We start from the raw sequence: 23,898 nt of genomic DNA, 5'->3' as shown, positions 1-23,898 counted from the left end.
GTGTGCTAGGGAGTATTTCTGGGTTGGTCATTGTTTCTAGGCTTTTTCAGTGGACAGAACTATGAGATTTGTTTGTTAAGATAAAATATATCCTGAGTTCATACTGAAACTTCTAACTCAAATTTAGGACAGAAGGATATGTACACATACGTACCTTCTTTCATCCATGACAAAAATCCAGGTTCTCAATGACTCCAACATAATGATGCATTTACTTTATACTGTACTACACATACAACAGTCTCAGAATAAAATACCATTATTACTACTGGTAATATGAATATTGAGTGCAACTGAAGGGTGTTTGGTTTTGTTTTCTTTGTTTTTTTTTGTGGCTTTTTTTTTTGCAGTTCTATATGTCTATATATGCTATTAGGAATATGGTCAAATTACTGTGTTTTGAAGTCACTTGAAACAGTCCTTTTCTGTATGATTATGCCTTCAGCCCAATACACAGGTTCATTTCATTTTGTTTTCAATTTTTAGGGATTACTTTATTAAGTTTTTTCATTTTAAATTATTTTTTAAACAATTTTTGGGGTATAATTTACATACAGTCAAGTGCACATATTTTTAAATTCTTTTTTTCTTTTTTTTTTAATTTTTATTTATTTTTTGGCTGCGTTGGGTTTTTGTTGCTGCGCGCGGGCTTTCTCTAGTTGCAGCGAGTGGGGCCTACTCTTCGATGTGGTGCGCAGGCAGTGCCTTTTCTTGTTGCGGATCACGGGCTCTAGGCGCGCGGGCTTCAGTAGTTGTGGCACGCGGGCTCTAGAGCACAAGCTCAGTAGTTGTGGCACACAGGCTTAGTTGCTCCGCGGCATGTGGGATCTTCCTGCACCAGGGATTGAACCCTGCATTGGCAGATGGATTCTTAACCACTGTGCCACCAGGGAAGTCCAAATGCACATATTTAAAGTTTTAAAATTTAATGGATTTTGACATATTTATGTACCTCTAAAAACACCACTGCAATCAAGATACAGAACCTTTCCATCACCCCCCAGAATTTCCCTGTGCCCTTTGGCAATCCATTATTTTTCTCTATTCTAAGCAAACATTGATCTGCTTTCTGTCATTTTTACATTTTGCAGAATTTTAGATAAATGGAATCATACAGTATGTACTTTTCTTGGCCTGGCTTTCACTCAGTTTGTTTTGAGATTCATTCATGTTGTTGTATGTATCAATCCTCCATTTCTTTTTATAACTGAGCAGTATTCCATTTATAGCTATTCTGCAGTTTGTTTATACCTTCATCTGTTGATGGACATTTAGATTGATTCCAGCTTTTAACTATTACCAGTAGAACTGCTATGAACATTTATATACAAATTTTTGTGAGGACCTATGTTTTCATTTCCTTTGGGTAAATACCTAGGAATAGAATGGTTGGATCATTTGAATAGTGTATGTTAAACATTTTTAAGAAACTGCCAAACTGTTCTCCAACATGGTTGCACCATTTTGCATTCCCACTAACTGTAGGTGCTCCATCTCCTTGTCAATACTTGGTAGGCCGTTCTTTTTAATTTTAGTTACTCTAATAGGTGTTGAATACTGACAGTAATATGTTTCCAAAGTCAAATCTACAAAATAAAGGAGTGGTAGCGTTGCAGGTTTTTTTTTTTTTTTTTAAATCAGTACTTCTCTTTTTTTTTTTTTTTTTTAATTTATTTTTGGCTGTGTTGGGTCTTCGTTTCTGTGCGAGGGCTTTCTCTAGTTGTGGCGAGCGGGGTCCACTCTTCATTGCAGTGCGCAGGCCTCTCACTGTCGCGGCCTCTCTTGTTGCGGAGCACAGGCTCCAGACGCGCAGGCTCAGTAGTTGTGGCTCACGGGCCTAGTTGCTCCGCGGCATGTGGGATCTTCCCAGACCAGGGCTCGAACCCGTATCCCCTGCATTGGCAGGCAGATTCTCAACCACTGCGCCACCAGGGAAGCCCCTAGCGTTGCGGTTTTAATTTGCATTTTCTGGTGACTAATAATGTTGAACATCTTTTCATGTGCTTATTGGCCATTTGTATATCTTTGGTAAAGTGTCTGTTCAGATCTTTGCCTGATTTTTTTATTTGGTTATTTGTCTTCTTATTGAGTACTAATGTGGAAGAGTGTGTGTGTGTGTGTGTGTGTGTGTGTGTGTGTGAGATAAGTCTTTTGTCTGTCTGACATATAATCTTTGAATATTTTCTCCCGGTCTGTGGCTTGCCTTTTTGTTTTATTGATTTATGTATTTATTTATTGGCCACACTATGCAGCATGTGGGATCTTAGTTCCCCAACCAGGGATCGAACTCACTCCCCCTGCAGTGGAAGCACGGAGTCTTTAACCACTGCACCGCCAGGGAAGTCCCTTGCCTTTTTGTTTTTAATGATGTCTTTTTTAAAAAAAATTTTTTTATTGAGGTATAGCTGATTTATAATATTATGTAAGTTTCAGGTGTACAACATAGTGATTCACAATTTTTAAAGATTATACTACACTTATAGTTATTATACATTGTTGGCTATATTCTCTGTGCTGTACAGTATATCCTTGTAGTTTATTTATTTTATACATAGTAGTTTGTACCTTTAACCTCCTGTCCCTCTCTTGCCCCTCCCCTTTCCCTCTCCCCACTGGTAACCACTGGTTTGTTCTCTATATCTGTGAGTGAGCTTCCTTTTTGTTATGTGCACTAGTTTGCTGTATTTTTTAGATTCCACGTACAAGTGATATCATACATTGTCTTCCTCTGACTAATTTCACTTAGCATAATGCTCTCCAAGTCCATCCATGTTGCTGCAAATGGCAAAATTTCATTCTTTTTATGGCTGAGTAGTATTTCATTGTATGTATGTGTGTGTGCGTGGATATATATATACACACACACATATATATGTGTATATATATATATGTATGTGTGTGTATACACACACACCACATTTTTTTTATCCATTCATCTGTTGATGGACACTTAGGTTGCTTCCATATCTTGGCTATTGTAAATAATGCTGCTGTGAACATTGAGGTAGTACATGTATCCTTTCAAATTAGTGTGTTGTTTTCTTTGGATATGTACCCAGGAGTGGAATTGCTGGATATGATAGTTTTATTTTTAGTTTTTTAGGAACCTCCATATTGTTTTCCTCAGTTCCTGTAGAACTTACATTCCTACAAGGGCTACATTTTCTCTACATCCTCACCAGCATTTGTTATTAGTGGTCTTTTTGATGATAGCCATTCTGATTGGTGTGAGGTGATATTTCATTGTGCTTTTGATTAACATTTTTCTGATGATTAGCAGTGTTGATCATCTTTTCATGTGCCTGTTGGCCATCAGTATGTGTTCTTTGGAAAAACGTCTAGTCAGGTCTTCTGCTTTTAGGTTTAAGTAGGTCCCATTTGTTTATTTTTGCTTGTGTTTCCTTTGCCTTAGGAGACAGGTTCAAAAAAAAATATTGCTATGATTTATGTCAAAGAGTGTTCTGCCTATGTTTTCTTCTAGGAGTTTTATGGTTTCTGGTCTTACATTTAGATCTTTAATGCATTTTGAGTTTATTTTTATATATGGTGTGAGAAAATGTTCTGATTTCATTCTTTTACATGTAGCTGTCCAGTTTTCCCAGCATCATTTACCGAAGAGATTTTTCAACATTGTATATGCTTGCTTCCTTTGTCATAGATTAATTGACCTTAAGTATGTGAGTTTATTTCTGGGCTCTCTGTTCTGTTCCATTGATCCATGTGGCTGTTTTTGTGCCAGTATCATACTGTTTTGAGTACTGTGGCTTTGTAGTGTAGTCTGGAGTTAGGGAGCATGATTCCTTCAGCTCTGTTCTTTCTCAAGATTGTTTTGACTATTTGGGTCTTTTGTGTTTCCATACACATTTTAAAATTATTTGTTCTAGTTCTATGCCATTGGTATTTTGATAGGGATTGCATTGAATCTATAGAGTATTATGGTCATTTTAAGAATATTAATTCTTCCAATCCATGAACACAGTATATCTTTCCATGTGTTTGTGTTGTCTTCAGTTTCTTTCATCCATGTCTTACAGGTTTCCAAGTATTGGTCTTTTAACTCCCTAGGTAGGTTTATTCCTAGGTATTTCTCTGACAGTGCGCTGTTAGTGTATAGAAATGCAACAAATTTCTGTGTATTAATTTTGTATCCTGCAACTTTACTGTATTCATTGATGAACTCTAGTAGTTTTTTGGTGGCATATTTAGGATCTTCTATGTATAGTATCATGTCATCTGCAAACAGTGATGTCTTTTAAAGAGCAGAAGTTTTAAATTTTTGTGACGTCTACTTTATCCAATTTTTTTCTTTAATGGTTGTTCATACAGTGTTTTGTTTAAGAAACCTTTGCTTATCCCAAGATTGCAAAGATTTTTTTCTCTTATAAATATTTTTTTGAAGTCTTATAACTTTAGATCTTACATTTAGGTTTATGATCTATTTTGAGTTAATTTTTGTGTATGGTGTGAGGTAAGGGTCAATGTTCTTAAAACTTTCTACCTCATTTCATTCTTTTTTTTTTTTTTTCTTTCTTAAAAGCTTATGGAAAAAGCACATGCCTATAAGGTTTGCATTACAAAAACTGTTTCAGGGGAGACTGGAATGTACATATCTTGTTCCCCAGAATGACTCTGACTTCAATAATGCTGCCACAACCGTGAGTGGGGCTTTATTAACTTGGCCACTGAAGGAGAGTCAGGTTTTGGCAAAACTATGGGAAAGTTCTTCATTAATTAAAATCAATTTTTAGATCAAAATACCTTGAAAAAGTACATATTTGGTTTATAAAAGTACCCCCAAGAGATTTTTATTTGTGGTAGTAAGGAAGGGTGGTGTGTACAAGGGTATGCACATTTAACGTCTGCTTTATGTATGTTAGTGATGTGATTTTCTTTTAGTTATCTATAAGAAGGAAAAAGCAAACTATAAAAGATGTATATGTCCATGCACATGGAGATAATTCCCATCTTATGAGCTAATGGGAGGAGGGAAGCAAGTGCTGAGTGGCTACAGATTGGGACAGAATGAGATATTTCCTGTTTATGACATCACCTGTCTTAGGGCACCTCTTCCTAAGTAATTAATTTGGATGACCCTTTTATGCATAACTTTTTCTTAGCTAGATGTTATTCGTGTGTTTCCATTTAGCCTCCCCCCAAGTTCAATCTTTTTATCTGTAAAATGAGGTGACCAAACTTGTTTGCTGTTTTCCAAACTCTTTTCATTCATGTGCCACCTTCATAACATTAGCCATGTCCACGTAGTATCCATAGCATTGTTCACTGGAGATTTTTCTTTAAATTGACTCCTCTTTTTAAAAGGAAACTTTATGTCCCTACTCTCAATGGAAAATGGTGTATGATAACATAAATAATGCATTGTAGATTATATCTGCCTGTGTATCATTTAAAATTATCTCATATGTGCCACTTGGGTATTATTACCACTCTGTGGGAAAACAGTCTATTCATTGATCTTGATGATTCTTTTCTGGATATGACACTAGATAGCTTTTCTTTGCTCATATAATTGAGATTCCTTGTTAGAATTTTCTTGCTTGTTGGCGTCCGCCATATAACAAACACTAGTTCAATTTAATAATCAAAGTTTGAACAGCCATTTTTATAGACTTTTGCCATCTTCACCTATCTGTCTTAGTTGATTAAAATTTTATACCTTGTTTTACATTTTCTAAAAAGTTACTGTTCACAATAAACCTGTTATACTCTGGTGCTGAGCATGGGCTTAGATGGAGAACTGCAAAACTGAAAAATTACATGGCTCAGTGAACTAAACAGAAATACAGTCATGAGATTAAATGGTAGAGGGGCGGGACCATCAGATTTTTCAGGGATCAGTTTCTGTGCTGCGTTTTAGATAAGATACAGAGAGTTGCGTTTAGAATGCAGCTGATTTGTAACTGAATTTTAAAGGTATGTTAATCTTTTTTTTTTTTTTTTTTTAAACAACCTGATGTGTGCTTTTAGATTTCTTCAGAGGCCCCACAGTATCAAACGTCCGCCTGGCTGGTTTAGAGTATGTTCTGCACTTCACTGCACTGAATGGGAAGATTTACTTTCGAAGCTATAAGTAAGTGCATTTCTTAGCATGTTTTTGTTAATCCTCAGGGTTAGCATTTTAGTGTGACTGTTTTATAGAGCTCAGACTTAGAATTGGTGTCTGGCCAAAAGTTTATTTGGAGAGTTTGCAGAATAGCAGTGACAAAGTAGCTCTGTGCTGATCCTCAGGTCTGTCACTCCCCTGCTAACTTCTGCCTCCCAGAAACCCTGCTTTTCCAGGGCCCTGGGGCATCAAACGCTACACTCCCTCTGAGCTTAGAACGCTTATTCAGTCCTGACTCGCCATACTTTTATGCAGTGTCTCCCTGTTTTTCTTGACTAAATTTAGAGCGCCAAGCCACAAGTCTTAGTCCAGCCAAAGCAAATCTCAAAGCCCTGAGCCTAAAAAATGGAGTCTGAAAGTAATAAGAAGATTCAGTGGCTAGATTCATTTTAGCTTCTTTCTCCAGCCCAGACCTCTACCCGTACCCCCAACACAATATAAATATAAATCCTAACAAGCACATTCTGTTTTCATAAAAACCTTAATGACGTGCTGCAACTGCCTTTTGAGGTAAGCATGACTTGTTTTTTTCCTTATTTAAAATAAAGTGTTAGCGCTGATTGATGGAGCACACACTCTCCTAGAGAATACATTGACTCCCACTAACTGCCTCCCTTGGTACATTAAATTCAGCCTGACGTCTGCTTCGCGCTGTGGCTTGGCAGTGCGGCCTGAGCGCCAACAGCCCAGTGTTGACAGTGTCTTCGTGCAGTGGTGTCATTTGTGCAACCATTTGTGGACTTCAGCATTTCATCCATGGTTTTAATTTTGTTTTTTTATCATAATGGAATACATGGTTGACCAGCTTGTGTCCAGTGAACATCCAAATGAACTAAGTAATCACCTCTTTTTTGTTAGTAATTTCCATCTTTGTCTCAACTGTATGGAGTCAGAGATGCTCGGTTCTTTTCACCACATGAGTGGTACCACCATTTCTGTTTTTCTATTTTTTTCTCATTTAAATAATAACGGGCAAAGGATTTTATAATAATTTTTAACTAGTTGAGATTGAAAGTCCCTGTAGTCTGTTGTTTGCATTTCCAAACTTGATTTTGGGGTGGTTAAGAATATTATGAAGTAGGTGACTCCTATTTAGAGAGCAAGAGATAAAAGATGAAAAATCACTAACATAAAAAAAATCTTTTGAAAACTTATGTTAAACAAGGAGACCCTGGGATACAAAGGAGCTAAAAATATAAAGATAAAAGTCTTTGAGAATGAGAAATGAATAATAACAATAATCTAAAACTCATGGTGAACAATTTCAAAGGAAGTATTCTCTTGTATCAGAACTTGTATTTAGTGAAAAGAAAGATAAATTTGTAAAGAAAGAAAGAAAATACAGAGAAAATAAAGCAAAATGGACAGAAAATTAGCAAATCAGGCTTAAGAACAAGGATAAATTGGCAGTGTAACTACACATATTCGTCCGTCCACTTACTTTAAGAAGTATGTAATTGCTGGAATCACTGTTAGGTTAGCATGGCATCTACCATAATGAAAAAAAAAGATTTGAATTTTTTACGAAATTATTTTATTTATTTATTTATTTATTTATTTATTTATTTATTTATCTATTTATTTTTGGCTGCATCGGGACTTAGTTGCGGCACTCGGGGTCTTCTTTGCGCCATGCAGGATCTTTCAGTTGCAGCACACAGGCTTCTCTAGTTGTGGTGCGTGGGCTCCAGAGTGCGTGGGCTCTGTAGTTTGCGGCACGTGGGCTCTCTAGTTGAGGCCCGTGGGCTTAGTAGTTGTGACAGGGCTTAGTTGCCCTGTGGCATGTGAGATCTTAGTTCCCTGACCAGGGATCGAACCTACATCCCCTGCATTGGAAGGCAGGTTCTTAACCACCGGACCACTAGGGAAGTCCCAAGATCTGAATTTTTAAGATCAGAAACCCTAGTGTAAAATTTTAATCCCAGGTTTTCATATCTATATCCTGTAATACCTGCTAGCTACTGATTTGAAATAGAAAATGGACAGTGTGATTGAGAGTGAGCTGCTACTGGGGAAAATCCCTAGATGTGGATTAGCTTAGCCTCCAAGGGCTGTGCTCTGCTTGGGAGGGGAAGGAAGAGGTGGTTCCGGGAATGAGCATCACCTCTGAGCCTAGTGACCTGGCTCTGTGCCAGGCTTCGCCACATGACTTGAGCAAGTCACTTCTCAGGGCCCCTGTTTTTCCTTTGTAAAGTGTAGTGATATCATATAGGTAATTCTGAGGTCCCTCTGAGACGGATAATTCTCCTTTATGAGAGGGAGAGGGGTGCAGATAGAGGTGGGAATGTGCCAGGGAAGTGTGTCTGACCTAGTGTGGCTCCTCAGGCATTCTCACAGGCTGCTCTTGGGTGTCCTGCCCTCTTCCAACCAGCCCTTAGGCAGTTGGTTAAAGGTAGTAGTTAATATTGACACTTACTAATTTGTGAAGATCAGTAAGGCTTATAAAATGGTTTTGAGCTTCTTGGATGAAAGGAACTCTGAGCATGGAATTACATTAATAGAACCTTTGACCTTTCCTCTTTTGGGGAAATAAATCATAGAGTTACTGGCACCTTCCTGTATATCCTATAATAATTAATTCCTTGGAGAATTTTATTCACTATAGGGCCAGAGCTATTAATATGAAACTGAAGATCTTTAGTAACTACCACGGATGCCTTTGCCATGGCATTGGGTAGGTTTTATGGGGAGAAACATGCAAAACAGGAAGTATTAGCATACCTTAAAAAGCAAACACTACATTCTAGGCAAGGAGTTAAGTAATGAAAACAGAATGTCAACAGAAGAGAGGGATATGGAAGGGAGAAAAATAAGGAAATTGCAATTTAAACAAGAGTGGTAATGCCAGTCTTTCTCAAGAAATAGGCAAATCATATTTAAATATATTATAGAAATTACCAATTAACATATCTAGTAGCCTAAACCCACTCTGAGAGGGAAGGTACTGAGTTCTGTTTGTCTTTGTGTCCCTGCATCTTATACCATGTAGTCTTGCAGAACTGAATGTCACTTTTGATTTAGAGCTTATAGGGAAACAAAACAAACAAAGCTTGAGGTTAAGATCTGAAATGGAGATTTACATGGGGTGTAAAGGTTCTGGGCAATAGATATTTGGCTGGAGTTACGAAAGCCTGGAATCGAAATGTCTGTTTTTAAAAAGAAGTGCAGTGTCTATGATGGCATTGAGGGTAAAGGAAATGGTTTTCATTTTGTTTTTTTAGAGTCGATGTTTAATAGACTCATTTTCCTTAGCATAATCACAAAAATCCTTTATAAATTCTCTATTAATACATTTCCTCTGAGAAAGAGTAAACAGGTTGATTTTTAAAGGATTAACAATTGATTTTTTTTTAAGCTTTCAGTTCTTTCTTTCTTTCTTTCTTTCTTTCTTTCCTTCCTTCTTTCCTTCCTTCTTTCCCCCTTTCTGTCTTTCTTTCTTCCTTCCTTCCTTCCTTTCCTCTCCTCCTTCCCTCCCTCCCTCCCTCCCTCCTTCCCACCAGGTCTTAGTTGCAGTGTGCGGGATCTTCATTGAGGCATGTGGGATCTTTAAGTTATGGCATGCGGGATCTTTTAGTTGTGGCATGCGGGATCTAGTCCCCCTTCCAGGGATCGAACCCAGGCCCCCTGCACTGGGAGTACAAAGTCTTAACTGCTGGACCACCAGGAAAGTCCCAATGATTTTAGATTCTAGATTTCACTGTTAAAAGCTATTAATAAAAAGAAAAGATGATAGCCCTATCACGAGAAACCATATGGAGAGAACTGACAACTGGAGAAAGTTTCCTTTTATTTCTATCAAATAAAAATAGAATAGTCAACATACTCAGTGAAGTGATTAAGATCATCTACACAGGCAGTATGGCACTGTAACTTAATTCTTCACTAAATAGCAACATATGTAGTTACTTGGAAAAAATTTTCTATACTGCTCAAAAGATTTACTTCGTTAGCAGGGCACTTGCATAAATAAAAAGGTACATGAACTGTTCTGGATTGACAAGTTTTCCATTTAGCTGAAAATTAGCATCTTAAGTGGTAGAAAATTTTTTCATTGAAATTTTATATATGTGATTTCCTTGATTTTTTTTTTAAAGTAATCTACTGAACACAAGATATTAATCAAGATTTAGTCTTTTTTTTTTTCCTTTTTTCTTTTTCTTTTTTTTTTTGGCCATGCCATACAGCATGCGGGATCTTAGTTCCCTGACCAGGGAGTGAACCCGTGCCCCCTGCAGTGGAATCGTGGAGTCCTAACCACTAGACCGCCAGGGAATTCCCAAGATTTAGTCTTGAAATGAGTTCAGCATGGTAAATATCATTTATTTGGAGGCACTGAACATGTGGATGCAACTGCAGAAGTACCTGTGATATAAAAGATCAAATGGTCACTGCCCCCATATGCGTGAATTAGGTATTAGGGAAGATGCCATGATGTTAGCCAACTTAAGCTCCTAAAAATGTTTTCCCTTACGGTAGGCCTGAGATAGGCCTTCTCTTAGGTCTCTTCTCCTGGAACCACTGTGAGGAGAGTGACCTAAAGACCCTTGTTTAGGTTCTTTTTCCCTGTGCTTGCTCCTTTCAAGCCCCATACTAATATTTATTGTATCTTTTAATGTTAGTATCTTTTTATTTCTTTGTTTAACATTTCTGCTCTTTACATATCTTAGGTTGTAGGTTGTGTTTTTGGGGGTTTTTTTGCCTTGTTTAATTCGGTATAAATTACTGTGTCTGACACAATGTATCTATCATTATGACTCTTCCATAGCCAGTAAATGCACCTCCCCATGAATGGACTGTATTGACTGGTTGTCTTCATGTGATGCAGGGCTGTTAACAAGCTTTTGCGCACTCACTCCTGCTTCCTGGTGTTTGCTGCTCTCCTGGGTATTCTTTACTCTGCTTTCCTCTTCTGTTCTTTCTCTTCTCTCATGTCGCTTGTTGCCTCTTTTCACATTCCGGCTTTTATGTGAAAAGGCTGATCTTTTTAAAACATTATTATTTAGTCCTTTTTTTCCCCATATGGAGATCTGGCCACAGTAACAAATTGAGTCTTTTAACTCAAATAACCTTCAGGTCTTTGAGCAGTTCTTGTGGTATCTCTCACAGAAAAAGAATTTGTGAGTCTCCCTTCCTCCCCATTGTATCCTTCATATGCTTTCAAATCCAGAGCTGTTTGGACATATGGTATCCAAAAAGTTGTGGTTTTGTTATATTAAGTTCATTCCAATCTATAGAGATCAGTAAATGTCTGTGCTATGGAGAAAAGTTGATTCTGAATAGGTCTTAGAGAAATAAGAATTTGTTAATCATGTAATACAATATTTCAAAAACCCAATTAAGATTTTTTTATAATCATGTAAATCTTGCGTAAGATGAAGAAGTCAAATCAAAGGATTCCACTTCTTAGAACTGTATCACCTGCTGTTTCTCAACAGTATTGCATACTCTTATGTTTTATTTTTGAAAATAAGTAGACTAAAGAAAATACTTGGTCTTGGGGCTTCCCTGGTGGCTCAGTGGTTAAGAATCCACCTGCCAATGCAGGGGACACGGGTTCGAGCCCTGGTGTGGGAAGATCCCACATGCCGCAGAGCAACGAAGCCCATGCACCACAGCTACTGAGCCTGTGCTCTAGAGCCTGTGAGCCACAACTACTGAGCCCACATGCCACAACTACTGAAGCCCATGCAGCTAGAGCCCGTGCTCCGCAACAAGAGAAGCCACCGCAACGAGAAGCCGCGCACCGCAACGAAGAGTAACCCCTGCTCACTGCAGCTAGAGAAAGCCCCCACAAGCAGCAATGAAGGCCCAACGCAGCCAAAAATAAATAAATAAATAAAATAAATTTATTTAAAAAAAAAGAAAAAGAAAATACTTGGTCTAAATATATAAAGTATTAAGCTTAGCCTTTCCTTTTTTTTTTTTTTTTTTAAATCTTTTTGGCCATGCCATGTGGCATCTGGGATATTAGTTCCCTGACTAGGGATCAAACCAATTCCCCCTGCATTGGAAGCGCAGAGTCTTAACCACTGGACTGCCAGGGAGGTCTCTAAGCTTAGCCTTTCTAAACATTTTATGATATTTTATGGAACTGTAATCTTCTAGAACAAAAATATTTGCGGGGGGGGGTGGGACTTTTATCAAAGTCAAAGCAACATTTCTGTTTTGCTATTTCATAAAGGTTGCTGTTGAAGAAATCTGGCTGCAGAACACCTCGGATTGAATTGGAAGAGATGGGACCCTCATTGGATCTGGTTCTGAGGAGGACACACCTAGCATCAGATGACCTTTATAAGTTATCTATGAAAATGCCCAAAGCCCTCAAGGTACATGACTTGTAGATTGGTGCCATGTTTATTTGTATATTCCATTCTTCTTTCCAAAAAAGGGTTTGTGGCATATTATATTGAAGAGCATACATAAAGAAGTCAATGAAATAGATAAAATTAGACTCTCGGAGCCAAAGAAAGGAGGAAGAAGCAAATAAGCCAACCATAATTGATAATAAAATTGTAGAAACCAGGCATCAGGTGTTGCTGAGAGCTTCCTGCTAGTCAAGACTGCCAGTTTTCAGCAAAAATGGGGCTCATTTTAGGCATTGTGAAAATGTAATTTCAAGCATAGGATGTGTAACCCATACTTGCATAAAATGTGTTTTGACTTTTGAATGGTTTTAAAAAGCAAGTAGAAATGGCATCTCTGGAATGCCAATAAAGATTGAAATGATAATTATAATCCTTAAGCTAAACACAGGAAATTCTCTCAGTGCATGACAGTGATTAGTCTTGTTGTGTTGCTTCTCAAAGTATGGTCTGACAATTTACCTGAGAATTGTTAGAAATGCTGAATTCTCAGATCCCACCATAGTCCTGCTGAATTAGAATTGGCATTTTAATAAGCTCTGAGTGATCTGTTTATACCTAAGTTTGAGGAGAAAGGGCTGTAGGGCTATAGACTCTGTGTCATTAAAGGTGTGCTCACGGGCTTCCCTGGTGGCGCAGTGGTTGAGAATCTGCCTGCCAATGCAGGGGACACGGGTTCGAACCCTGGTCTGGGAAGATCCCACATGCCGCGGAGCGACTAGGCCTGTGAGCCACAATTGCTGAGCCTGCGCGTCTGGAGCCTGTGCTCCGCAACAAGAGAGGCCGCGATAGTGAGAGGCCCGCGCACCGCGATGAAGAGTGGCCCCTGCTTGCCGCAACTAGAGAGAGCCCTCGCACAGAAACGAAGACCCAACACAGCCAAAAATAAATAAATAAATAAATAAAATTAAAAAAAAAAAAAAAAAAAAAGGTGTGCTCACTAATGGAGATTGTTAATACGATAGTTGTTGTACACTAGATTTTTACCAGTTCATGGTAGTAGACCCAACTAAATATATATTTATATATTCTTGTTTCTTAGCCAAAGAAGAAGAAAAATGTCTCTCATGATACTTTTGGTACAACTTATGGAAGAATTCATATGCAGAAGCAAGACCTAAGCAAACTACAAACCAGGAAAATGAAGGGGTTGAAGAAGCGACCTGCAGAAAGGAAAGCAGAAGACCAGGAGAAAAAATCAAAGAGAATTAAAAAGGATTGATGGAATATAGCCAATAACTGCATTTTTATTGTAGTCTTTACTTAGAATTATCAAGCATCAATTATTTCAGAGTTTCTTGTAAGGTTTTATTGTATATTTTTATAACTTGATAATTTACCTAAATTATATATTATATACATTGTGAACAGTAACATACTAGTATTAGGTTGAAAGTTAGGCTCTTACTGGAGACATTACACCCTGGTATGCCGTTTTCTCTCTGTGATGTGACATTTCCCTCTGCCTACCCCCTACAAAGTCTCCTATCTCATTGGGTGGGTGAGTGAGGAGGGATCTCCAGAACAATCATTGGTATTTTAGAGAATTTTGGGTTAAGCTTTAGATAAAGGGAGGAAGTTATGGAAAGTAGAAATGGTCCAAAGTAACTGTGTACGTGCTCAGCATGAGCTACCTGGAAAGTTGACCCCATCTCCCAGCATATACATACAACCTGACTTTTATTTTTTTACTTTCCTGTTGTTTTACCTGAAATTCTACCAGTTAGAGATTAATTTTGAGATTTTAAGCTCTGTGTCTTAAAACAGATCTCTGAGATGTCCACTACCTGATCATTGACATGCTACCTTACTATTGATTATTTTAAGAGATTCTGCTACTAAATGGAGCCCTATTCCTCTTCTTTGGGAGAAAGGAAGTTTTGATAAGGGTTGAAGTGAGAAAGGAGAGATTAGATAAGTTAAGACACACGACATTTTAGGGTATTGGGTAGCTGTAGGTAGCTAAAGGTCACATGAAGGCCCTGGGTGTTTGCATACAGAGTAGGAGTAAGCCAAAGCCAAACAGCTTATTTTGAAATTTTCTTGAAGACTGGCCCTGTGCCTAGGAAAATGGGGGAAAGCTTTCTGCTTCCTACTCCTAGTACTGCAAACTTGTTTTCCCTAAATGTACAATTTAGTTTCCTTGACAGTCCCTGGCAAAGAGGCTCCTTTATACAAGCACAAGCCAATTATGCTGTAAAAGTACAAACATACATAAACCATGATGTGTTATGTAAAGTAGAAATGCTTTTGTTTTCAATTCCATGTCAAGGAACTCCTCCATGTCTATGTGTGCATGCATTTATGTGAGTTTACTAAAAGCTAGAACCTCAATTTTACTTTTTTTATCCTTTCCCTTCTCTTGTAAACCCATTCCTTAGCCTTCCTTCTCCCCAGCCCTTTCCTGGCTAATAGTCTCTTAAAAAGGAGGGAGCTGGTATCACTCATTTACACTTGTTACTTGATTATACATTTAACCAAAGACTACACGGTTTTAGATCGGAAGTAGGCATTTGCATTATATGTCTAAATGGGGAGAGAGGGCTAAATTAAAATGATTCATATCCTGCTATCTGCAAGTAGATGGACAATGGACAATAGTTGGGGAGAAGGGGCGTCATGAAAGGGGCATCAGAAATGATGGATGCAGGACTTCTCTGGTGGCGCAATGGTTAAGAATCCACCTGCCAATGCAGGGGACACGGGTTCGAGCCCTGGTCTGGGAAGATCCCACATGCCGCGGAGCAACTAAGCCCATGCGCCACAACTACTGAGCCTGCTCTCTAGAGCGCGTGAGCCACAAGTACTGAAGCCCACGCACCTTGAGCCTGTGCTCCGCAACAGGAGAAGCCACTGCAACGAGAAGCCCACACAGTGCAACGAAGAGTAGTCCCCACTCGCCACAGGTAGAGAAAGCCCATGCGCAGCAACAAAGATCCAACGCAGACAAAAAAAAAAGAAATGATGGATGTACAGCCCTTACCCAATGTGTGACCCCTGGCTGGTCCAGCTAACAATAATGAAGGTAGGCAGATTCAGGAGGCAGAGCCATGGGTCCTTTTCACCAGCCACTTACAGGAAGGACCCTGCCACACTGTATGGCTGTTAGCATAACTGATGCCATCTTGGGCCTGTTCAGTTCCTCCCGTCCTTCAACTGACCCTACCTAGGGCTGTACTGTGTAGTAAATCTCTGTTGTCAGGGGCTTTGTAGTTAATAGATGTTGTTTAATGACCATTAGGTCCAGGTGGCCCCTGTGCTGTTAGTCTCCAAACAATAATGAAGAGCTTCGCTGACGTATTCCCGGCGCCCATGAGACTAGTTACCCGTTCATAAATCTGGACTTTGGAATTCACTTCCTGTTTCCAAGCACGTACCCGCCTACCCTAGGTTAACTATAAAATTCTCCCAGTGGCAGTTATGAATGCTTCTGGATGTCATCCACCCTATCCCACCCTGTGAGTAAACTACCTTATAATAAGCTGATCCACTGATTATATGGAGTGGCCTGCCTCATTTTTCGGTTTCAAGATACTGTCTCAGTTTGGTGGGCATCTTTCGTTCCCTTTGTATTTTTCCTATTTTTTAAGATGCTAATACTAATACCAAGCTGTATATGATTTCATGAAATCTGATTCCTTTTAATAACAAATGCTGCTATTTGTTTTCTTGGTATTGAACATAATCCAAAGTAGAGATGTTATTACCCAAATCAATAAAGAAAGAGGGCAAAAAAGAACTTACCCCAAGTCAGTTTTCAATTATCTGATTATCTAGCTGCTTCTGATCTCTCCTTCCTTTCATTTATATTTTTAGCCACTTCTCCTCCCCCCACCCAAGGGTGAGGCCAGGAAAGGATTCACAGAAGCTTTAAAAATGGAAGAAGTTAAAATCACTAAAACCACTGCTAAATTTGACCAAGAAGAGAAGGTTTGTTTTTTAATGGAATTTCAGGTATCGGTACTTTGTCCATTATAAAATTAAGAGCCTACAAAAATACAGGGTCTTTATCATGTCCTTAATGCACTTTTAATAGATTCATAGAAATGGTCAAAACATCCCATAATTGCATGAAAGGCAAATATATCCTAGTATATATATACATTATGAAATTGTATAGAATATTATTCACATCCCTTTAAATAAACTACTGTAAACAAGAAGATAAATTAGGCTTGCTGGCTTGAGGTTTATGCCAGCTGTGAGAAGAAAGTCAATTTGCTTTTAAATGTATGTTGTTTTCCTCTCATACCAACAATGTGAATGGTTCAAGTTTAAAATCAGCAAAGATAACACTGTGAGTTTCCTGTAAGTGGACCATGTTAGGCCATGTTAGAAAGTGACTGCCTTGGTTGAACTGGAGCCATTTTGCACTTTTTCCAATTCAAAACCCTTAGGGAAAAAGTTTTAGAACATGGCCAACCATGTTCTAGATAACCAACATGCATTTTAATTTTGTTCTTGTTCTGCTGCTTCCTTTAAACAACTTCCCTCCTCCCTTCCCAACGCATTCTCACCCCCCACCCCGACCCTTCACACTCTGAGCATCAGAAAATACGTTCTAAACAGGGAGAAAGGTCTGACGCTGGGCAGGCACCTGCTACTTAGTGGGGTTGAGGCCTATATGAAAGAAGCTTAAAAAAAGGGAAATGGCAAAGCCTCTAGAACTCAGCAGTTAAGGCTTTTGCCAAACAAAGATCAAAGCCCTTGAGCTTTTAAGTCTTTTACTGGATTGGGATTGATTCCTCAAGCTCAGAACGGGCTCAGCTAGAAGCGGAGTGGCAGGTGTTGGATCTGTGAGGCATGCCCTCTGGCTAAGCTGGAACCCAGAGCTGCAGAGGTGCTGGCTCTGGATGCCAGATCAGGCGAAAGGACCTGTAACCAGAGTTAGAGTTGAGCTTAAGCAGAGACTGTGTTCAGGGATCTCCTCTGTCCCTCTCAAACACTGCAAGCTAGCTCAGAAAGAGGTTCCTGGAGGGCAAAGCACAACCTATTTAACGGGTGCATCTGAAATGGACTTGGAAGATTCACACCCATCAACTTGAGAAGTTTATTTTCTCAATCCCTTAGCTAGTTCCCCAGAGTCAGCTGACAAAGCAGATGGCAAGGTGACCTGAGTAGAGATATCACTTTAGATGACAACCTGCCACAGGGCCTCTGGCTTGTAACTCAGAGGCAGCCCTAGGGTTTATGGCACTGCGGGAAAGAGCACGAGAATTCATTGCTGTCCCCTTAAGCCCCATTTCCATCCATTTGACTCACCACTTAAAGCTAGTCTGTGTCACAAATGTGTCTGAGTTTTATGCCCAGCACCTTCCTTTGCATAGGGAGACCTTGGGGAAGGATTAAACTGAATCTTGAAAAATCAATAAACAATGCTCAAGTGGCTAGGAGCGCCTCAAAAGTGGAATACGTGGGAGAGAAGGACAGCAGGTAGTGCAGTGTTGGGGCCGAAAGTTGTGGCCTTAAAAGAAACTGACAGGGCTTCCCTGGTGGCGCAGTGGTTAAAGAATCTGCCTGCCAATGCAGAGAACACGGGTTCGAGCCCTGGTCCGGGAAGATCCCACATGCTGCGGAGCAACTAAGCCTGTGCACCACAACTACTGAGCTTGCGCTCTAGAGCCCGTGAGCCAGAACTACTGAGCCCGTGTGCCACAACTACTGAATCCCGTGCACCTAGAGCCCATGCTCTGCAACAAGAGAAACCACTGCAATGAGAAGCCCGCACACTGCAATGAAGAATATCCCCCACTCGCCACAACAGAGAAAGCCCACACGCAGCAACGAAGACCCAACGCTGCCAAAAATAAATAAATGTTAAAAAAAAAAGAAAGAAACTGACATCCTCTCCTGATGCTCTCTGAGCCCTCAGCTAAGACTTAAAAGGACAAGGACCCAATTAAAGACAGGCAAAACCATTGGCAATGCCAATTAGTGGTATGGTTCTCTAAGTAATGTTGGAAGTGTTAGTTCCCAGCGTTTTTCGAGAAATGCAAAGAAAATAAATGAGGCTTTATTTTGTTTTGTGGTAGTAGTAGTAGTACGACAAATAATTTTTTTAAAGGGGGCCTGATAAGGCAAGTGGTACAATGCTAGCTGACAGAATTCTTATCTGATTTCCATGCTTAGAAACTGAGAAGAGCAGAGCCATCATGGTTGAGAAGTGGTGCTCCATAGTCCTATACTAACCTCGAGGTGGGTGAGATGTGGTATGGAAAGCACCAGGCTGATTGAAATGACTTGGAGTCTTAATCCCAGAAAAGGACAATCAGCTCATCTTGAAGGAATTGTGAGGAAGCAGAGTGAGGCAGAGATTTGGTCCTGGCAACATTTTGGGAAAAATCATTATATAGGTGGCTTGTGAGCTCTTACTTAGACATGAACGTAGCCATTGCTAAGAGCCACCATGGGTTCCCTGGGAGCTAAGAGTGTCAACTGATCACATTCCTTTTTTGAAAGGAGTCCTTTCCTGGTAGATAGGGGAGTAGTCATTCACTTCACATTTATCAAGCATTATGTTTCAGGCATTGTATATGTTTACAATTTAGAAAGCATTTTCTTTAAAATACAATTTTGGGAAATCCCTGGTGGTCCAGTGTTTAGGATGCTGCGCTTCCACAGCAGGGGGCCCGGGTCTGATCCCTGGTCAGGGAACTAGGCTCCCACAAGCTGGGCAGCCTGGCCATAAATGAATGAATGAATGAATAAATAAATAAATAAAATACAATTTTGATTTTTTTTCCTGATTATAAAAAACAAATCAATTTTCTGATTTTTTTTTTTTTTTTTTTTTTGGGCTGCGTGTCATGTGGGATCTTAGTTCCCTGACCAGGGATCGAACCCACACCCCCTGCATTGGAAGTGCAGAGTCTTAACCACTGGACCACCAGGGAAGTCCCTCATTTTTCTGATTATTGAAGAGAAACTTGCAGAGAAGAAAATAAAATTATGTGTAATCTTACCATCCGGAATACCACTATTAACATTTTGCTGTATTTTTTACCACTTTAAAAATACAGGTTCTTAAAATAAGAACATGATCTTACTATATTATTTGGAGTTCTGCTTTAAAAAAACAAAAAGTAAACTTTTTAAAGTTAAAAATTTTAAACTAATACCACAAATGGGGAAGTGTTCAGATGAGTAAATGCAATGAATTTTTACAAAGTGAATGTACTGTTATAACCATTATCCAGATAAAGAAATAGAAATATTGTCAAGACCTACAGAAGCCCTTTGTACCGCCTTCAGTCATGAGCCAGTTAACTACTAGGTACCCTGCTCTTAAAATCAATATTAAATTGTAAGCATTTTCCTGTCATTAATTTTTTTTTGAAAACACTATTTTTGATAGCTACACAATACTTGGTTATATGGATGTGTTAAAATTTTGTCATTCTACTATTGGGCATTAATGTCAATTCCTTTTGGCATTGTTACATACAATGTGATGTATATCCTTTCAGATAAATATTTTTAGAAAATATTTTCACATGTTGATTTCGTTTGACATTTAAAATAACCTGTGAGATGTATAGTGCAGGTGGTATTATATATAATTAGGCTCAGAAAGGTTAACTTGTCTGAAGTTACACAGCTAAAGAGGTAAAGCTGGACGTAGAACCTCTGTTTTCTAATTCCTAGTTGAGTAGATTCTCAACAGGACATCTAAGTCTCAAGGTATTCTTGTGAATCAAATGGGGAAAGGTGATGTAACTAAAAAAGCAGTTAGGCTAATGCAAAACAATTCGAAGGACTAGTATACCCAAAGAGTGTTGATGAATGATGCATAAATCTGTGGTATCTACAAAGGAAATCTTTATTGGCAAGCCTCAGGGCTCTGTCCTTGACTTTTGCTCCTTAAACAAGTTTATCTTCCACTTGAATGAAGGCAGGACACATTTGTTAAATTTGTGGATGACAAAGCAGTGAGAATATTAGAGGACATAAATGTAAAATATCTTAGCAGGCTTGGAAGGTGGACTGAAGCCAAAAGGAGAAATTTAGTAAGATAAATGAAAAGTTCAGTACTTAGAGGGGAATATGTGAACATTTTTAGAATACGGGAGATGTAGATCTACAGTTGGGAAATGACCCAGGGGACAAACCCTATGTCAGTGATCAGTGTGAGCAGACTTCCAGAAAGGTCCACAGAAATTTAAGCTGCACTGACAGAAGTAGAACATTCAGGTTGACTGAAATAGAATACATGAGATAGACAAGAAAGTCTGAAAACAGCAACGCCTGATATGAATATACAGTAATAAAAAAGTGGAGGAACAGAGATCCATTGTACTCTAATCTGCTCAAACCACATCTGCAGTATTTGTCCCAGTTCTGGGCACACCCTTGGAGGAACCTGAGCTCCCTGGACTGTGTTCAGAAGATGGTGATGAAGGTAACGAAAAATCTCCAAACCTTGCCAGATCAGGCAGAAATGGTTTACCAGGGGGGGAAAAGGCAGTCACTGAACAAAATTTGTTTTTATCAGCTTAATTGGAATATAATTTATGCACAATAAAGTACATCCACTTAAAGTGTATGATTTGGTGAGTTTTGACATTTGTGTAAACCCATGAAAACACTAGCACGATAGAGATGGGAACATTTTCATTACTCAGAAAGGATTCCTTATGCCTCTTTGTAGTCCATTCTCCCTCTACCCCAAGGCTTAGGCAACCACTGATCTGCTTTCTGTCACTATAGATGAATTAATATTTTCTAGAATTGTCTATAAATGGAACAGAAGAGCAGAACTCTTGTGATTGGCTTCTTGCTCTCAGTCTGAAGATTTTGAGGTTTGCACATCTTGCTTCATCTATCCATAGTTCATTACTGGATGGTATGTCATCATATGGATGTACCACATTTTGTTTATCTATTTATCTGATTATGGACATTTGAGTTGTTTCCAGTTTGGGGCCATTATGGAAAAAGCTGCTATGTACATTCATGTTACAAGTTTTTGTGTGAACAAATGTTTTCATTTCTTTTGGGTAGATGCCTAGGAATGGAATGGCTGGGTCCTGTTGAACACTCAGTTCCACTAGGAACTTTATGAACAAGAGAAACAGGTTCCCAGACTCACTTTCTAGGAGGGAAAGAGGCAGTAAAGCATGTAAACAAATGGATAAGTTCAGAAAGTGATAAATGATATAAGGATGATAAAAGAGTTGCTGAAAGTGACTAAGAAGGGTTTGTCTTAACTAGAGTGATGAAGGAAGATCTCTCTGTAGAGCTGACATTTAAGTTGAGCCGAGTCCCGAATGTTGAGGAGGCAATGTCTGAAGGTTTGAGGGAGCACATTCCAGGAACTGGGAACTTTAAGAGCAAAGTCCTTGAGAAAGGATGGAGTTTGACTTAAGAAGGATGTAATAGTTGTCTCCAGATGTTCAAAAAACAATCAGGAGGAAAAGGGATTACATTTTTTCTATGAAATTTTAGAGGCCTAAGTATGACCAGTGAGCGGACATTAGATAGAGAAGAGCTTGGGTTCAGTCGAAACTTTTCATAGTGGGATGTTTGGGGGTAGGAAAAGGACCAAGTTTTAAGTCCTTTTTTGTTGTTGAGGTTTTGTTTTCGTTCTTTATTTCTTTTTGTTGTTGTTGTAAGACCTTTCCTACTAATATGAATAACAACTACAACTAGATGGGCATGGAACTAACTAGTGACTTTGGTCTCTCAAAGTGAATTATTGAGCAGATATAAATCCAGCTTAAAAACTAATTACACTGGCTTGTGGCAGCCAAGTGTTAAGAAAAAAAAGAAAAAAGAAACTGCAGTAATTTGCACTAATTTGTAAGGCAACTGATAGAAAAAAATATTTCATTTTTCTACTAATTTTGGGCTTAACAATAGGCACTCAGAAAACGTTCAAGTGTTCCTTGAGAGGCCAGAAAAAGAAGGATACATTATCTTCTTTCAGTTAAATGACACCTTCTATGGTTAGTGTACAAGGAAGTGTGAGGACATGTTAATAAAAATAGGGATAATCCTTCAGCATTTACCTACATCTGTCCATTTAAAAATAATAATAGTGATTTGAAATTAAATGATATCTACCAAGGTATTAACGCAGGTAAAAGATGCAGTCTTTTTGAAAATGTATTAGACTAAATTATATAATTACTTTTAATTATTGTGCAAACTTAAGAACAATAAAGGAACAGAAGAAGGAGGAGAAGGAGGAAGCAAAGGAAGAGGAGGGAGGCAGAGAGGAGTAGAAAACCAGCTATTTCACTGACTTAAGAAACTGCCGCTTTCATCCTTCCATGATGTCCTCAGTCCTTGTCTAGATGCTTCTGCAATCATCAGGTAAGAGTGCAGTCATGTTTTTAGTACTATACGGCTTTGTGTCATATCAATTCAATAAAGCATATCATCAATTATTGATTCCTTACATGAATGAACAGTATATTTAGGGTCATCAGCAGGAGGATTTCTTGGCAGCTTCTTTGCTGTGGGAAGGGTGCATAAGGGATAGGAGTAAGATAAAACTCTCTAAGGCAGGGCTCCTCAAGCTGTGGTCCCATCACCTCTAGGGAATGTGGTATGACCTACTTTTCCAGCCCTTGTCATCCTCAGGGTCTTCAATTTGTGCAAGAAGACAGTTCATTTACCAGTAGCAGAGGACAGCTGTTCTCCATGAACTTGTCAGAGACTATAATCTTTATAGGGACATATTCATGTGTCATAAAATTCACCGTTTTAAAGTGTACGTATCAGTGGTTTCAGTATATTCAGAGAGTTGTACAACCTTCAGAACATTTTTATCACCTCGAGAAGAAGTCCCATATCCATTAGCAGTCACTCCTCATTCTTCCCTCCTCTGACTAATCCACTTTCTACCTCCATGGATTTGCCTATCCTGGATATTTCATTTAAGTGGAATGGTACAATGTGTGGTCTTTTGTGATTGGCTTTCATTTAGCGTAATATTTTCAAGGTTCATCCATGTTGCAGCATGGGTAAGTACTTTACTCCTTTTTATGGCTGAATAATATTCCTTTGTATGGATATCCAGAGTATAATCTTTTTTTTAATATTTATTTTTATTTTTAAATATTTGGCTGCTTCACGTCTCAGTTGCAGCACAGGGGATCTTTCGTTTCCACGCGCAAGCTTCTCTCTAGTTGTGGCGCTCGGGCTCCAGAGTGTGCGGGCTCAGTAGTTGTGGCATGTGGGATCTTAGTTCTCCAACCAGGGATCGAGCCCACGTCTCCTGCATTGGAAGGTGGATTCTTAACCACTGGACCACCAGGGGAGTCCCCAGAGAGTATAATCTTGAACTCACTCTCACTCAGTATTCAACAGTTAGGCCCTTGGAAAAATGGGTGAAGTACTGAAATATATATGAAAAACAATGCTCTGTATGGAATTGTGCTGCAAAGGTCAAACAATGACATGAAGATTGTC

The 23,898-nt window shown here is 38.9% G+C and overlaps 1 protein-coding gene across 3 annotated transcripts in view; it reads left to right on the top strand.

The window, feature by feature from the left end:
* RPF2 (ribosome production factor 2 homolog) overlaps positions 1–22,647 on the top strand; it is a 47,060-nt gene extending 24,413 nt beyond the window's left edge. For 2 of the 3 annotated variants that reach the window (XM_061206992.1, XM_061206993.1), the window contains exons 8-10: positions 5,986–6,088; positions 12,303–12,447; positions 13,526–16,173. In XM_061206992.1, the coding sequence (XP_061062975.1) occupies positions 5,986–6,088; positions 12,303–12,447; positions 13,526–13,705 (428 nt within the window). In that variant the 3' untranslated portion in view covers positions 13,706–16,173. Of the gene's footprint in view, positions 1–5,985; positions 6,089–12,302; positions 12,448–13,525; positions 16,174–16,299; positions 16,414–22,636 lie in introns of those variants that run through there. The other variant, XR_009702837.1, reaches the window with a different exon arrangement.
* Positions 22,648–23,898: the final 1,251 nt, after the last annotated feature.

The sequence above is a fragment of the Eubalaena glacialis genome, chromosome 12, assembly GCF_028564815.1.
Source record: "Eubalaena glacialis isolate mEubGla1 chromosome 12, mEubGla1.1.hap2.+ XY, whole genome shotgun sequence".
NCBI lineage: Eukaryota > Metazoa > Chordata > Mammalia > Artiodactyla > Balaenidae > Eubalaena > Eubalaena glacialis.
This window is presented reverse-complemented; position numbering and strand designations above follow the sequence as displayed.